Source organism: Crocuta crocuta, unplaced genomic scaffold (assembly GCF_008692635.1).
Source record: "Crocuta crocuta isolate KB4526 unplaced genomic scaffold, BGI_CrCroc_1.0 scaffold478, whole genome shotgun sequence".
Classification (NCBI taxonomy): Eukaryota; Metazoa; Chordata; class Mammalia; order Carnivora; family Hyaenidae; genus Crocuta; species Crocuta crocuta.
This window is the reverse complement of record NW_027530981.1, coordinates 775854-793862: the sequence shown is the minus strand read 5'-3', so window position 1 is coordinate 793862 and position 18009 is coordinate 775854. Positions and strand designations below refer to the sequence as shown.

Below are 18009 nucleotides of genomic sequence, written 5' to 3'. Positions count from 1 at the left end.
AACACTAATAATTAAGTTGTCTGATTGCAAAATTGGAAAAAAGAATTCAGTGTGCTAATAAATAAAAGCAATTAACTTCTCTGGGTCTCAATTTCCTCATCTTAACAATGTGGGAGTCCTTTTGAAGATTATTGTTTTATAATTCTGTTCTTGAACCAACCCAAACTTTACAAAATAAGGTAATTTATGACTGTTCTCCCTGTCTAATGAAATAAATTTCACAGCTATTTCTGCCCTTCTTCTTGGAAACTTTAATAAATGATCATGAAGTTTAAATCAAAACATTTGTATTATTTGTGGAATTGGTTGATCTGACTGTTATTGATGGTTCTTGCTAAGAAGAAAATGCTTTGCAGAATTTACTTACAACTAACCTTTATCAGACGTATTCCACTATGATGAAAACAAAGTAAGCTGTTTTTGAACTGCAGTACGAGTGAAATATTTTAGGAATGGGAAGAAAAAACAATTCATTGGTTGTGGTAATGAAGATCAAGGTAGGCTAGGGTATAGGTTAGTTTTGCCCTTCAAAAACAAGACTTCTTTCATCTCAGAAAATCCAAACCTTCAAATTCAGAAGAAATATTTGGAACACAGAAGAAAAGCATGCTTAATATCTCTGGAGTTTTTGGCAACATTTTTGCCCTCATCAACTTTCTGGAGCATTATTCTATCCTCATCCCCTACAATTTTGATTTTTTTGGCCTAATTTTACTATATTTGAAGACATTTTGAGGGCAAATCATTGCTCTAAGGATGTACAAAGGTATTCTCACATAAAGGAATTGAGAGTCATAATGTTGATCCCTAGGAATCTTCTTCATGGATCTGAAAAGCAAACGAATGTACTCATGAAAATGCACATTATTTATGTAGCTCCTGCTTTATAGGTTAAAGAGAGATCTTGAATGTGTAAACAAATATGACTTATGTTTGGAAGTTAGTTATTATGTGTCAGTCATATCTCCATAAAGCTGGAGGGAAAGAAGTAATATATCATACTTGCCACTGTGCCACATTAGCTACCAATATGCCAGGCACTGAGGGTACTGAGAACACACTAACCCGGGGCTGATTTAGGAAGGCTGAATGTAGCATGAAGGAGAAAGTGCAGTAGAGGAGACAACCCAAGTTCTGATCCCAGGCCTTCCCTGAACTCATTGGGTGGCTAAGGCCCAAGGCCTCATTTGCAAAATGATAGTAGTGAACTAGGCGTTTGGTGAGATCCCTTGAAGTACCATCATTATCTAGTCCCAGGAGTTTCAACTTTAAATGTCAATGCCACCTGGGGCTCTGAAGACCTGGTTAGGAGTTCAGTCAGTTGTTAGTTATATATTAATGATAACTTTTCAGTTCTTAAATTTCTAGTGAATTCATGGTTTGAGATTTTTAGTCTTTAACCACATGACTTTGTGCATAATGCACAATCAACATCTCAGTGGAAAGATGGAAGGAAAGAAGGGCAAGAGGGAAAGGAGAGGGATTTAGTGACTGTATTCTTTTTCTGCTTTCAGTATCTTATTTTACTTCCATTTTATGCAAAATGATCTTGTACTACTTAGAATAAAGAATCACAGTTTGATGAGTTCATCTCATAAATATTTTAAATTTACCACCCGAAGAACATGGTTAGTGTTAACAACTATCTTCTTCTTCATGTGTTTCTAGATTTGGAAAGAAGAAAGATGATAAGGGAGGCAAGGCTGAGCAGAAGGGCACTCACAAGCATGGCGGCCTGAGGGAAGAGGAGCTGGAAAAAATGAAAGAAGAACGTGAAAGGTGAGCAGAAATGCTGAGCCCCTTATTTTGTTTGCATCCATGGCCTGTGTTTAATTTGGTAATTGCATCAATCAACTGGAGAGATTTTATTTTAAGAAGCATAGAGTTTAATACAAAAGCAAAGGTACCTGATGTAAAAGGAACCTGCCTTTCTGGGGAATTTTTAGTATATTTGGAGAAGAAATTAACTTTATGTTTTTATTATATGACTACTTCCAATTCCAAGATATCCTACCCCAGTTTTGACTCTATCAATGTATATTTTCCCTATGGTTTAAACAGTGTTTTTTTTCTCAATAAAAAGGTCATTTTGATGTTGATGTTTAGAACTATCAAATTTCCATAGTCTGTTCCTAATTTTTGTCAAGCTGTTGTATGCCTTCTTAATTTTATTCAGCTAAATCCATTTGGTTGGTGTAATTTGAGAAGCGCATGTCCTTCATTTTTAAAAAGCCAGTGTCTTTTATTAGGCTATCAGCAAGTTGCAAAGTATGTCACCCATCTGTTAAAGGGCCGGTTTCGTTTACTGAAATAATGACAGTTTGCAAGGACTGAATTCTCCTGTTTGAGGAGCTTAATGTTCCATTTGGACAAGAGGCCCTTCACTTATCTTTGAGGTTAACTCTGGCACTTACCCCAAGTTGATCTGTAAATGTCTGATTTTGAAACATGTAATTGAATATTCATATTTCTCTTGAAAATTCTTCACCTGCCACCACTAAATGGATCTTGAGGAAAGACTGAGATTGTGACAAAACTAGCATATCATTTTAAGTACTTGATTCTGACTTCATCAAGCATGAAGTCAGATTTGTCCAACTTGTCACTCGCTTGTTAGTAACAGTAGTCCTTGTAGTTTTTAGAGTCCGTTCTTGTACTTATTTTAATACTCCAGTAATGTGTACTAAGAAAATCATACTTATTCATCGCGCTTTTTAGCACAGAGCAGGCTGAATACCTATTGTTAACTTTTGACCCCTGTCTTGCAGTCTATTCCCATTGATAAAAGCTGACTCTACCAATAGCAAGGAAAGAAGCCCGATTTAGTCCCTTCTCATTTTAAAGCGGTTGATAAGCTCACTTCCAGGGTCAGTGGTGCAGTTAAAAGGAAATCAAGTGCTTTATATTGTTGCTGACTATTCACCTGACAGAGCTGCCCCCTAAACAGGAAAGATGAATTCTCTATCAGAGCCCAAGATTCAGTAATCCTGTAATGTAAAATGTAATTCAGGCTAAGGTTTTAATGCGTATATTGGCAAAGACATCCATGTGGTGCGTCCACATCATAGATCTTTGATGCTCCCCTGACTTCACTCACTGAGACACCACATCCTTGCCTCGTCTTCAGGAATGGAGCTGTTTGCTAGAATTCAGACGTCACTTTTTTTTTTTTTTTGGTAGCTCATTTCTTGTTTGGGGTTGGGAGGGTTTACTCTTAGTAGCAAGGGAACTGCATGCCAGCTCAAAAATTGATAACCCATAAAATTAGGTGGGTTGTCTTTAAGCAAGAGTTCATTTCCTTTCTGGTTTTGCCTTTAGGAAGCAGGTGCCTGAGGGAGTTTTGTTCTTAAAAGCAGAGCTGTAAATTCACCTCAGCTGGCTATATAGGCTTCAGGTCCAATTTTCTTAAAATATGTCTGGTCAAAACATTGAAAGAACTATACTATTAGCCCCCACTTAGACCAATTCCCACACATGAACACATAAAACACATCTGATATGGGTTTCCTAGAGACAACATTGTCTCAATCTTCTACGAGGGGAAGAAGTTAGAGGGGTTGATTTTATGGTTGGGTAGTACAGAATTAATGACCAAGGGCATTTCAACAGCTCAGGAACGGAGGGCCACCGAGGGTGGGGGTGTTGGCTGAACATTTGGCATTGCTGCCAAACCTTGAGTCCCATTTCTTGGCTCTCCATCATCTGTAGGAAACCAATTCACAACCCTTAAAGAACTCAGTGAGTATATTACTCTTTGTGACATAGCCATCGGGGGAAAAAATAGAATAAAATAAGAAATCATGTATAAAAGTTCACAAAGTTGTCTTTTTTTCTAATGTCTTTAGAATTTGTTACCTTAGGATGATTCAAGCTGCCCTATTGCTTATTTGTTGCATCCTAGCTATCATAGATATAATAGATTTTCATTTAACATACCCCTTCTTCAAAGAATTTAAAGCACTTAAATAAAATATTTATCATACAGTGCCAGAGCCAGCTTGTATCAGCCTGTAAGAGACAATTGTTAAACTTTCAGGAATTTTGTGAACTGGTCATTAAGTGATTAGTAGTTTGAAATTGTTCCTGGTAGGAGTATTTACACCACAGAGATTGGCAAATGTAGTAAGTTGGGTTTGTTTTCCCAAAGAGCCAGTTAATCAGCATAACAGCAAGGGTTTATACCAATTCTATTTAGTGTATAACCAGGAAGAAATTATCCAAAGTGGAAGATAAATTTTAAAAAGTCATCCATATCAAACCATATGACTTCTTCTAGCTGTGTTTCTCCAAGTGTAATTCATAGACCACCTGATGAAAATGAATCACGTAGGGAGCTTGTTAAAAATAAAGATGCTTGGGAGGCACCTGGGTGGCTCAGTCAGTTGAGCTCCCGACTCCGGCTCAGGTCATGATCTGGAAGTCCGTGAGTTCGTGAGTTCGTGAGTTCAAGCCCCACTTCGAGCTCGGTGCTGACAGCTCAGAGCCTGGAGCCTGCTTCGGATTCTGTGTCTCCCTCACTCTCTGCCCCTCCCCCACTCACATTCTGTCTGTCTCTCAAAAATAAGTAAACATTAAAAAATTTAAAAAATGTATGCTTGATTCTCATACCAGACCTAACAGAATAAGAACCTGTGGAGTTAGAGCTCAGGCATCTGTATTTGATAGGCAAGCCCAATGTGATTCTTTAGCATTCTAAAGTCTGAGAACCACTGACTTGAAGGGACAGGATTTGGTTGGAACATTAAACTATCCTTATCCTATGAAAAAGGACACACAGAGGTTTTTTTGGGTTTTTTGTTTTGTTTTGTTTTTTCCCAAGAATAAGCCAGGCTAAATGCATTGTCATCTTTTCTCATGTGTCCTCTCTGAAGCATTGTACCTTACTGGAATATTTTTTTGGCAACAGAAGAGAAACTCTTGCCAGTGCTCACTCACCTAAGAGAATATGGATTGCTTACGCCCAGGACCATGCATGCACATAAAACTTACAAAAACAGTACGTTCATGAAGACAATTTTGGAGACATAAAAAAAGCATTAAGAAAACTAATATGATCATGCATAATTCTATAACCACTATTAACATTTTGTGATCTTTTTACTGTGTATGTATTTTCTTTGAAACTTTGTATCAATGCTGCATATATAATATCCCACTTTTTCCACAGCATTATACTGTGAGCATTTCCCCATGTCATTATTGTTTTGAAAATATGCCATTTCAATGACTCTCTAATAGTCTCTGAGATCAATATACCATAACTTATTTATCTTCTATTGTCAGACATTTAGTCTGTTTCCATTTTTCTCTCTTCCCAATCATACTTTGATGAGCATCCAGATATAAAATGATATAAGATGTCCTCTTACATGACATAATTCCTGTTCAATTTCCTTATAACTGTTTTACCCAATGATTAATTTAATGTCAACTACTCTAAATTTTAGGATTATATTATCCCTCTTCACTCTTCCCATTATTTTTCTTATGATTTCCATATCTCATTTCAATGTATCTACATATTTAATTCCTGATAAGGAGTTGTTTTGGTGCTCTATATGAATAGCCTATTCATAATTATAGCTATTTGAAAAGGTTAAAAAAAAAAAAAAGCCATAACAGGTAGACTCCAATTATAAGGTTACATTGGAGGAATGCAGAATCCACAACAGGGCTTCTCAGGGAGGGACATTGTTGCTCCCAATGAAACACTTAGCCGTATGTGGAGACACTTTTGATCCTTACAGCTTCTAGGGAGGGAGAGGTGTGATAAGGGGGTGCTACAGCCATGGGCTAGGTAGAGACCAGGAAGGCAGCTAGCATTCTACAGTGCTCAAGACAGCCCTGCTCCTTTACAATTTATCTGACTCAAACTGTCAATTGTGTGTAGGCTGAAAACCCTGTTCTAACCTCTGGACTTCACAAGTAAGGGTACTCTCCTGGACATTAGAATTTCCTTGTCTCATGTTATCCTGTGGCTAACACTGAGAAGTGTACGCCAGATGACATAACCCTAGAAGGATTATTAGCTATTTGAGGAACTGTACCCAACGATTGCTAATGAATATTCCATCAATATAAATTTGCAGGAAAAGGTTTTTCTTCAAACTTTGTTTTTTAACCCTGGCCCGCTGAGCATTGGCATCAATGCTGTTGATCAGACTGTGAAAGCCAAGGGTTGATAATGTATGTTGATGACAGAATCATCTGGAACAATGGACTGAATCAAATATAAAGAAACTTAATAGGAATAAGTGTAAAGTCTTGATTTTAGGTCCAAAAATGAACTGTACAAACACAGGATGTGGAAGGTTTGACTTAATACCAAATATATGAAAGAAATTGCCTGATGGTTTTAGTTGAGGGTAAGTTTAGCATGAGTCAACATAAGAATGTGCCTGCCAAAAACTTAATCCAGTCCTAGGCTACATTACTGGAAGTTCATGTGCAAAATGAAGAAAGAAACAATAATTCCTGTTCTACACTACTCAGATCACACTCAGAATGTCCCATTGCCTCTCTCACACACAGAATAACAGCAACTAAGTCATATCTTTTGAAAAATGTTGAAGGAGTTGGGAATACATAGCCTACAGAGATAAGAGTTAGTTGATTTCACATGGTCAAAGAACTTTCACATAAAAGAGAAATTAAGTGTATTTTATAGCATCCATTCTATCCTCTCTTTCTCTCTGCTTATTCACCCATTCATTTATTTTCTTGAGGATACTAATGGATCATCATCATTTTAAGAGAGGTAGTCTTGAACTTAATAGAAAGGAAACATCCTAACAATTAGACTGCCACATACTATCTAAAATCATATTGTGTATCATTAATGCTGCATTTGTCCTTAGGTGATTTCTATGGATTTTCCAAGATCATAGCTTCTGAGAAATAAATACATAAATATATCCAAGTATAGAAACATTTACTTTGAATTTCCTGGAGCAGTCTTTCTTGAACTTGCCATTGCTTTGGTTCATGGCAGTGTATGCATTATTCTTACCTGAGTGGATAAACCCAAGTTTCTTGCTCAAAATTGTGTGCAAGGGTTTTCTTAGTCTTGTATTTGACTTCCTGAGCTGAGCACATGTCCTCTCCTGATACAAGTCAAATAGTCCATTGCAATGAAGCCCTGTTTTAAATAAATTCATCATTTTGTTCATGCTTCGGTGAGATTGGCCATAATAAAACATTAGTTTAAAATACTGATATTCATTGCTAGAAGGATGAATCCAATATTATTTTCAATGATTATTTCCTCTAGAATTTTTTAATCAAGATAAATTAAATTAACATTTTCCAAACATTCTGATTATATGGTGGGCTGAAAGCAAGAGATCGTCTTAACAAATCAGTGAGCATATTTTTGTTGTTTGATTCTAAGACCTTAACTTATGTCTGTAACCTTCTACAAACTGTGAAATTAAACAGGCTCTTGGACCTACAAAGTACCTAACTACTTGCATGTTGTACTTGTATTGTTAATACCTTCTCAAAGTCAGGTGGAGGTTGGTTGAAGAAAAATATGTCCCCCTCATTTATTTAGGATTATTGTACTGGAGGGAAAGTCTCCATTGACACCAAAAGGCTGTCTTCAATTAAAGTACTATATTACTGACCCTGAAATGAAATTTCACTAAATGAAATTTCTTCCTGAAATGGCGGTGGGGGACAGAGTAATAACATATGAGTTTGTGCTCTAAGATCTTCTATTACTCTTATACCATGTCAGGGTTTCTTTTGCAAGAAAGCTCATTTACTGTGTTAATGAAACATTGTTTTTGCAGATCTTATTAGAATCTTAGCAGGATAAATGAGGAGATGATGGGCAAAGAGGCAGCTCCCCCAGCTTCAGGGTTGAGAAGCATGAAAACATATGGCTCTTATTTTCAACAACTGGCCTGAACGGAATGCCTAAGTGAGAGTGAAGCTAAGATTTAGGAAAGCTGATCAGTTTCAGCGGCTGAATTCGGGGCTCTTAGTTTTCTTTCCTTTAGGAAGCCTTCCAAGAGCTGCAGAGGCTTCTCCTTTGCCTTATCAACTGAGCTGCTTGTGGCCTATTCCCTTAGTTTAAATCAATACATGTGTTTTTGATATTTGGCAAACCAAGATTTAATTATGCAGCTGCAAGTTCCCCACATAAACGAAATTCATCTTAGAGAAATAAAAACATTCAGAAACCATTTATAGTTTCAGAATACAAGTGGGTGAAAATCTATTCCCAACCTCTCAGCATTTTATTTAATTATGGGAGATTTTTATGTTACTGGAAATTGAAATGAAAACCAGAATAAGGCTAGAGTTTATCCAACATTTGTTCATACTAAAAAGTGAAGATGCTTACTGTGTTCTAAGAACGACAAGGAAAGTACATTGTGAAATAATATTTTAGCCGTAGCCTACATAAATATGCACTCTTAAATACATAGAGTGACAAATAGAACTGATAGGATTGTGTCATTATTGTATCCTAAAAAGAATGCATATTTTATTAAAGAACAGAGGGTTGTTTTCTTTAATTTGCCAAGAGACTCTATAATTAATTATTTACTGAACTTAAACTTTGGCACTATTTAAACTGTTGAAAACACCCATGTTTTGGCATGATTACATACAAATGATTAATTCAGCATGGTTTCACTCCTCACTGAATATCCCTGTCTTTTGCAGTAGAATTTGCTAGGTCCTGTGGTGTGGGCAAAATAAAATGTTGGAATGGTTCCCGGTCTTAATAGTCCCAATTTATTATTACCGCTGAACCCTCGTCAGATCATGGACTGGATTAGATCCCAGTTTTTCAAAATGCCCCAATTTATGGCTCCCTTAGAATCCTGATAAAAATGTGTATTTGAATAAGGCTTTGGTTGGCTAAAAGAGATCTAGTTAATTACTTTTAGATTCTTATTAGATCATCACTGCATGGAAGTTATGAAAAATATGACTAGATGGTGTTTCCCAGGACAAGGTCACGTTCTCATTTTAGGCTGACAGAAAGAAGCTGTCAGATTTTTGTTTTTCATAGCACTAACCATCTCAGTGACTGAGAAGATATTTGCCATATCCCAGTAATTACTATTGATGCTTGTGTTAGGGTAAGGATTGCCTCTCTTCCTAGAATAAGATTTAAAAGCAGGGAGATGGGGCAGAGAGAGGAGATACACCTATACCATACCTCATTCAGAGTCCATCTTCCAAGATTTACCTTTCACTTAGAGGGGTGAAAGAGTGAGGCACAGGGGAAAGGTGGGTGGCTTTAATATCTGTACATTTATTTGATCTTTGTAACATTTGTCTTCTCAGAATGCTCGTGGTCAACAGCAAAATTTGGCCCGTTAGTATATTCCGATAGACGAGATAGGAACACCTACATCCTGATGCCATGCCAGCATTTTTTATGAGCCAAAATCCTTTTATGGAATTAGAATCAATGTTAGAAGTGCTGTATTAGCAACTACTTGTCAGCTGAGCTGGATTAATACATAAAATGAATCATTTGACTGGCATGCTTTCCAATAGTCGTTTAGACAAACTTCTAAGATTAAAGTACACCAACTCTTTAAAATAGTGTTTTAAAAGGATACTCCTACATTCAAACACCCTTGAATGTATGTCACCTTCAAATGTATGTCAAACACCTTTGAATGAATGTCACATTCANATGCTTTCCAATAGTCGTTTAGACAAACTTCTAAGATTAAAGTACACCAACTCTTTAAAATAGTGTTTTAAAAGGATACTCCTATATTCAAACACCCTGAAGTGACATATTATATTAGTGCATTCAATTGTGGTGCCGTTGAAATACATTCAGACGTGGAATTATACTAAACTACCCACAGTGATCTCATAGAAATGTTTAGAATGCCTAATCTGATAAATACTTGGAAAGAAGCTCTAAATTTTGTTGATCTGGATATTTGGCTTTAGTATACACATAAAAATATATTCAACATAATAAACAAACTTTGATACTTCACTGGGTTTATGCCGATCAGAGATATAGATGCATTTAGTTCAGGAGAGGTTATGTACAGTGAAGATAGAACTTGAGGAGAGCACTTTTTTTTTTCTTCTATTTTTGAGGGTAGGGGAGAGGGAGTGCAGAGAGAGAGGGAGAGAGAAAATCTCAAGCAGACTCCCATCCCCAGTGCAGAGCCTGAGGCGAGGCTCAATTCCATGACCCTGGGATCATAACCTGAGTGGAAATCAAGAGTGGATACTCAACTGACTGAGCCACCCAGGAGCTCCAAGGAGAGCATTTCCTATGAGAAGTTTGTTGACTGTAACTAGGTGGAAGACCATTTGGTCGCTAGAACTTAGGAATGAAGGTTCAGTTTCCATTTTATTAGTTGTTTTCATGGGGGCTTTGCACTCCCCACTTTGAGGATGTATTCCTAAAGCCCCTCTTCTTATTATCATTAAATGAAATGAAATGAAGTGGAAGTAATAATACTTGAAGGCCTCATTTTTATGCATGTTGTTTGGATAAAATACTTTTCAACTGCTCAGGTGTTTTGGTTGTTTTTTTTTTTCCCCAAAGAAAAAAATTAAATACATAAAAGTTAAGTGAATCCAGAATATTTACTGTAGACCAGTCTGGTGCTGGACAGTACACAAGTAAAGCTAATTCTCTAAAAGTGCTCTGAAAAATGTAGACAAATTAAAGCCATAAATCAAATAGCATTTTCCACAATCTCTAAGATCTCTCATCTTTATTTCACATTTGGACGTATGCTATGTTGTATCCTGCTTTGGAAAGCATCCATGATGATACATTCACTCTGGAGCCCAAGATTAGTCATTGTTCACAGAGGCTGGGAAGTTGTGCAAGTAGAAAAGATACTCGGCCTATTATCTTCCAGAATCTGCTCCCTCCTCCCCCCTCACATTTTTTATGTAGATATCCTAAACTGGGCCTGTGATTTACAAACACCAAGCCTGAAATGTGCTTTTCCAGGGCACCTGGGTGGCTCAGTTGGTTAAGCATCAGACTTCGGCTCAGGTCATGATCTCACAGTCATGAGTTTGAGCCCTGCCTTGGGCTCTGTGCTGACAGCTCAGAGCCTGGAGCTTGCTTCAGATTCTATGCCTCCTTCATCCCCCTCTCTACCCCTTCTCTGCTCATGCTCTGTCTGTCTGTCTCTGTCTCTCTCTCTCTCTCAAAAATATATAAAAAACGTTCATACACACACACACACATATATACATATACATATGCTTTTCCAAATTTCCTGGTAAGTTTGTTTTGCATTGATTTATTTGTTTGTTTGTTTATAAAAGAGGTTTTCAACTGGCAGTGATTTTCCCCCCCCAGGGTATTTAATAATATCTAAAGTCATTTTTAGTTGTTGCCCTAGAAGGGAGGTGCTACTGAAATCTGGTAGGTAGAAAACAAGGATGTTTCTCACCTTCCTACAATGCACAGGACAGCCCCCTACAGTAAAGAATTATTCAGCCAAACACATCAGCTGTGCCCAAGTTGAGAAACCCCATTTTAGATAAACAGATAATTAAACCCTGTTTTAGATAAACAGATAATTAGATAATATAGATGTATAGGTATCGATAGACATATGCTGTAGATATGTGGGTATATCTGTGATTGGGCTTGAGGATGTATATTTTAAAACCATTTCTCAAGTGATTTTTGTTTATAGCTATGTTGGAGACCAACTGACCTAGGTGGCCTTGGTGGCCCAAGGGAGGTATGTGGCCAAGAGGAAAGATTAGAAGACCCAGGAGTGCGTCCACCTGGGTTAAACACCTGAATGAACATGCTACCAAACTACCTAAGCGCTTCAAGCCTCTGTGTTCTCATCCGTTAAATGAGAACTCTGTCTCTCAGACTTTTGTAAAAAGCCGTATTTACGAAGCAAGCCCCTGGTTCACTGTAGGTGCTCCGTGTTAGCTCTGAGGATTCAAGACCCCAGATAATCCAGTCAGTAACCTTTGGGAACCCAGAGCACTCTGAGATGCACCATCTGTGAAAGTTGCTGAATTGGATGCTATCGTGATGAAGAAGGCCAACTTGAATTCAGACTTTGCCCAGCTGGGACTCATGCCAGATACTTCCATTCAAGAAGCTTCTCCTCATTTCTTATTGATCACCAGTTGGAAGTTGCTCCTCAAGCATAGTGAGCTTGGCATGAGATCGCTGCATAGTAGTGAGAGTGCTGGCTGCAGCATGGAAAGGGCTTGGCAGCCATGGAAAGAATTTCAGGGTGGAGGGGCACAAATGGCTCCGGTGAATGCCGGCCCCTTCAAGTCCACAGGGCATGTGACTGCAGAAAACACTTGTAACCACAGTCGGTAAATTTGCAAAACCCTCACATTTGCATTTCTATTACATGTATTGCATTGAAGGGTGGGGCATAACTCCGGTCTGCTGATATTTAGCACCCAGTGTGTGGTGGAAGCAGAACAAATGTGTCTGTTCCTTCCCCATCCACTCTCGCCCACCTGCCAGCCCTTACTCTGTAATTTAATTACATAATGACTTCACAGTGCATCTGAATTGACTTCAGATTGATGTCCAAAGGAATCTGACCCCTTTCCCAGGCTCAAACTCCTGCCTCATTGTGCTTTGTTTGATTTTAGTATTGAGAGTTAAAGAGGTTGAAGTGGTTTGGGCTATGGCATAAAAGTTTGCTTTTCCAAGAAGTCACTTGAAAAGAACCTTTTTTTTTTTTTTTTAAATAACAGTAATAACAATTGGCTGTTTAGAATAGACGCTGTAAGTATTCATGTTCTTGGAGGAACTTAACAAATAATAATTTGTGAAATCTTGATTTCTTGAAGCAGCGATTGTTAAATGTGACAGGACAGAGAAAGCAGATTAATAAGAATAGCTTTGATCATTCGTCTCTCTAAAGCTTTCAATGGCCTTCTATTGCCTGCCGCATACAGTCCAAACTTGTTGGCTGATTATCTGACTGCAGCCTTGCTTTCCAGTCATACTTTGCACTCCTGGTCCAGATGACCCACATACTCAGCCACTCTAGAATGTTCACTCTTTTTGAGATGACCATAGCTCTTTCCCATCGCTATGTCATTCCTAATGTGGTTTCCCTGATCCTTGTCACCGTTTCCCTGCCTCAGTTGGTTCAAATCAGTAGAAAGTCAGTGAAACCTCTCTTCTATTACACCTTCCCAAACTACCTGGGTTGGAAGAAAAGTTTTCCACTAGATAACCTGGGTTAAGTAACTTAATGTTGCTAATCTTCAGTTTTGTTGACTGCAAAATGGCTGTATAACCATCGTAACATCATGATATTTTTGTGAAGAATCAACGAGACATTGAAGGGAAGCATTCAGAATGGTGCCAGGCACAGAGACATTCAATAAATGGTGAACTTGCCATTTTTCTTAGAGACAGTGTTTAGTTGAAAAAGAGTGAGTATTAATATCAAATAGCATTGGATTTAAAGTCTGTTTCTTTTCTGTACTAGCTGTGTGACTGTGCATATTTTGCCCAAACCTTTTGAACCTCAGCTTGCTCATTTGGTAAACTTTGTTTTAAAAAGGAGAAATAATGTGTAGTTTCAGAGTGCCTGTGAAATTTACATGTGATAAAATACTTAAAGCATCTAGAGCAGTACTTGGCACATGGTCGACACCCATTGTTGTTATTGTTCCTTTGCCGCATTGAATTGTAGATGTTTGTGATTACAAACATGCCCTCTCTCCCTCACTAGCTTGTAATTTCCTTGAGTCAAGGACCACATCATAACCATTTTTCTATTTCTCCTGGCATCTAATAAATTATGTTTCACAGAGTAGGCACTCAATAAGCAATTGTTGAATAATGGATGAATGAATGAAGGAGCCGCACTGATTTTAATTTTATTTTTCAAGTGAATAATTGCTAGAATGGAACCAACAGGCAGGATAGGCTAAATCAATGGGCAACAAAGCTATATAGTCAGAAAAATAAGACTTTCCCCTGAGCTATGAAATGGTGTCAAGCATGAGGTCATTTGTAACTGGCAGGAGAACAATGGAAATGGACCACTGATGCATAGTGGCCAGCGCATCAGGACCATCAACACCTGTTTCCCCATCACTGAACCAGGTCCTGAGAGACAAGTGAATAAGTGAAAGTGAATGAAATTCACCCATTTCACAAACAAATGAAAATGCAATGGATTTAGAGAGTTTAGGGTTTTTTTTAATTGGGCTTTTGTCCCCATCCTCTTCCAGTGGCTTAAATTTAACCAGTTGAAATTATTTTTAAGTACCATTCATTTTAGCCTTCTAAAATGAAAGATTTGCCTTTCGTTCATTCAAATACCAAATTTGAGTGTGTAGATGAGACACACTGTCCTTGGCTTATTCTCCATCAAAGGAGGATCTTTTCTGTGCTGCATGTTGAGCCGATTCAATCAGGATTCATGGTGCAGATTATGTTTCAGGGGCAAGCATAAAAAACTGTAATGGAAATAGAGGTTCATGAAAAATGACAACAGCCATTTGTAATATACCAGATGCCATAGAGTTACTCTCTCAGGGAGGCAGTAGTACTAAAATCCTAGCCTGTAATTAGGAGTCCACATTGCCATTAAATTAGTGTCTTTATCCTACAAGATAATTCCTTATTATATACTCTCCTGCAATTTCATGAGTTTTTTTTTTCTTGTTTAGATCCTAACTCTCATGAGGCATAGATTGCAACTTCTCCTTGTTTTATTTCCTACATCCCAGTAGAGAGAAGATATTTAGTGAAGTTGTGCATTGACTTAAAACTGTAAAATAATAACAGATTTAAAACAAGTTACTTATGTAATTTTTAAAATTGATAAACTCATAATAATCAGTGGAAAATAATTAGTAAATATGTATTAAAATATCTTGCCTAAAACTCTTGCCTGCTTTTGAAAGTATAGTGCTCTGTCTAAAAATTACCCTGATTATAGGGGCACCTGTGTGGCTCAGTCAGTTGACCATCTGACTCTTGATTTCTGCTCAGGTCATGATCACAGGGTCATGGGATCAAGCCCTGCATTAGGTTCTGCACTGAGCATGGAGCCTGCTTAATATTCTCTCTCTCTCTCTCTCTCTCTCTCTCTCTCTCTCTCTCTCTCTCTTTCTCTCCCTCTCTCCCTCTCTGTCCCTCTCCCCTGCTTGCTCTCTCTCTCTCTAAAAATAAAACAAAAAAATGTTTTAATTACACTGATTATACTAATAAGCACCAGGTTTAAAAAGAGGAAAAGTGTAGATAAGGAGTTGCTTGGACAAATCGTTTTTTTAAATAATAGTGAACTCTGTTATTGACAGTATCAACAGCTAATTAAAAATTCTATTAGTGAAGATGTAAAAGATGGCACATTTCCAATTCAGATAGACGCTAAGGACACAGACATAATTGATATTTGTTCAATAATCCTCAAATGCTTCATAGTCTCTAAAGAAGCCGTGATGGCCAGAGAAAGTTTCAAGTGCTAAAAAATATATATTCCAGGCACTTAAAAATATTTTCAGATCAAATAATATGTCTTTCCAGAAAAGTATGAAGTTTTAGCTGAATGAGCATCAAAGGAGATTTTAGTGAATTGACTTTGTTTAAAAAAAAAATCACCGAGTCAGGAAAATGTATAGTGTAACTCATATGTTTTTAATTTGGTTATAGTGGATGCAATAAGAAAGTAAAAAGAGGATAATTTATTAGTTGGACTTTTAAATTTCAGAGTTGCATTTTGTAACATTCACATAAATGAATACATATTTTTTAAAATTCTGCAGTAATCATTAAATATTCCAGTTTGGAAAAACAAGATCCCAGTTTTAACAAAATGCTTCAGTAATATAGTTGGCTGTTTTTGACATCATTAAATCCAAACTGAATATGTTCCTTTTTTACACAGCAGATTAAAAGCTAGATGTAATTCTTCTAGTTTTTAACAGTTATTGTTTTTAGCAGTTACTGAGAAAGCCTAATTCTTTTCATCAGCAAACAAAATTTCCCAAGAAAACTGATATTATGCTAAAATATTCCCTGCCTCAAATATGTATATTACTTAAGATAAAAGATGAATGCCTAATATCAATGACCAATTTATTATCATCAAATGAAAAATATTCTTAGGAAATAAACACACTCTACTGAGGCTAGTCATGCAACCCTCATTGATCAGCCCGAAATCACCTCCTGCAGATAACAATTACCGTGCTTCACACTACAGTAGCTTGCCTCTGCCTAAGTTCAAAGGAAAAAAAATTATGACATAATAAACCAATACGGAGTGTGAATCAAGATAGAAATTTAAGCTACGAAAGATATACTTAGAGAGTTTGCTTCTTACTGGGAGAGAGGAACACATTTTGTTAAAAATGTGCCAATTAAGAAGGGAAAATTGAGGAGAATCTCCAAATTATCACAAATTAAAAATAAAACATGTAGTATGTTTTTAGAACTTTCTGGAGCAGTTGGAAACATATGAAACTATACAGACATGTTTATGATTCTATTTGTACATTTATTTTTACATTGCCTTTAGTGGATGACATAGGAATTTTTCTATCTAAAGACCGTTTCAGACATGAACTAGCCTGCGCATTGCTTAAGTTTTGTTTGGTCACCTTGTGGCGTCTGAGGGCATCTTTCTAGTGTTAAGAGAACTTAGCTGGCTGAACATTTTCCTGTTGGTGGGAATATCTGTAATGCTGTGACCATGAACTTACGTGTGTGTGTGTGTGTGTATCCGTCTGTCTGTCTGTCTTTGGGAGATTGATAGTTACTTACATACGTCATTTGCATATAGGTTTAATAGCGCCTATTGCTACACTTCTCAGCCCCCTCTCCAGCATTTAATACCATTCCTTGACTGATTGGAAAAGTAACATTTTTCAAACTTAAATGACTTATTGCACAATATCAATTTTATACTATACAAAAAGATATTCATGAAGAGAATTGGGTACTTAGAAGAAAAGGGGGGTGTTGAAAAGAAGACATGAAAAGTGGCAGGGTGTGTGGAGTAGGACACCCTGTGGGGAAGGCATCACCTCCTCTCCTGCACTTGACCCCTGAAATGCTGAAGGCCGGGCCTGCAGGTGAGCAGCACACAGGATGTAGATTTGTTAAGTTTCTTAAGTGAATCCAGTTGGTTGCCTCAGACAGTTAAAGACAACCTGCTAATAAGGTTAGTATCATGTAAACTATACCCCTTTATGGACCTGCGATACAGAATAGATTCTAAGGACTGAGATTAATTTTGTAAAGAGATGAAGAAGGAATCTTTATCATCAGGCACTTCGTAATTCTTATAAGTAACCCAGAACTGTACCTCCAACCCCACATGAACATCTAAAATTGCATTCTTGGGGTGTCTGGGTGGCTCAGTCAGTTAAGCGTCTGACTTCGCTTCAGGTCCTGATCTCACAGTTTGTAGGTTCGACCTCTGCGTTGGGCTCTGTGCTGACAGCTCAGAGCCTGGAGCCTGCTTCAAATTCTGTGTCTCCCTGTCTCTCTGCTCTTCCCCTGCTCATGCTCTGTCTCTCTCTCTCTCTCGTTCTCTCTCTCAAAAGTGAATAAACATTAAAAAACAAATTTTTAATGCATTCTCTTGGACCAAGGCTTTCCAGCTAAAGAAACAAGTGAACCTCTAATTTCAGGGAGAGCAGCTGAGAGGACAAAGTAGAAGGCATTGGGCCATGTCATCTTTTTGTACAAAGTGGCCTCTTCCTTCCTGTATTGATTGAGTGCATCTCTTTGCACCTCTTCGTCATAATCCCCCAACCTGATCCTCACATTCTGAACACTTCTTTAGATGACCAGTTCAGCCCCTTTACCTTCCAGTGAAGTACAGAACCGTCTCAAATGTGCTCTGTGTTTGACAGTCTCAGGTACCATTCAGGCAGGATGTAGGCGAGAAGCCAACCTTCTAGAGGGCCCTCAATTGAGGCCTTTATTGTGTCCCACCTACTTCCGGAGCATTTGCGGATCTAACAGGCAGGTGTCTTTCTAATTGGCAGTACTTGTTTGGATAATCTACTGCTAATCCTTGC

General features: G+C 37.6%; 1 protein-coding gene across 4 annotated transcripts in view; it reads left to right on the top strand.

Annotated features, from left to right (window-relative positions):
• Window positions 1–18009, top strand: part of PARD3B (par-3 family cell polarity regulator beta) — a 997354-nt gene that overhangs the window by 797915 nt on the left and 181430 nt on the right. For all 4 annotated transcript variants that reach the window (XM_077770171.1, XM_077770172.1, XM_077770173.1 and 1 more), the window contains one exon: window positions 1669–1779. In XM_077770171.1, the coding sequence (XP_077626297.1) occupies window positions 1669–1779 (111 nt within the window). The remainder of the gene's footprint in view (window positions 1–1668; window positions 1780–18009) is intronic.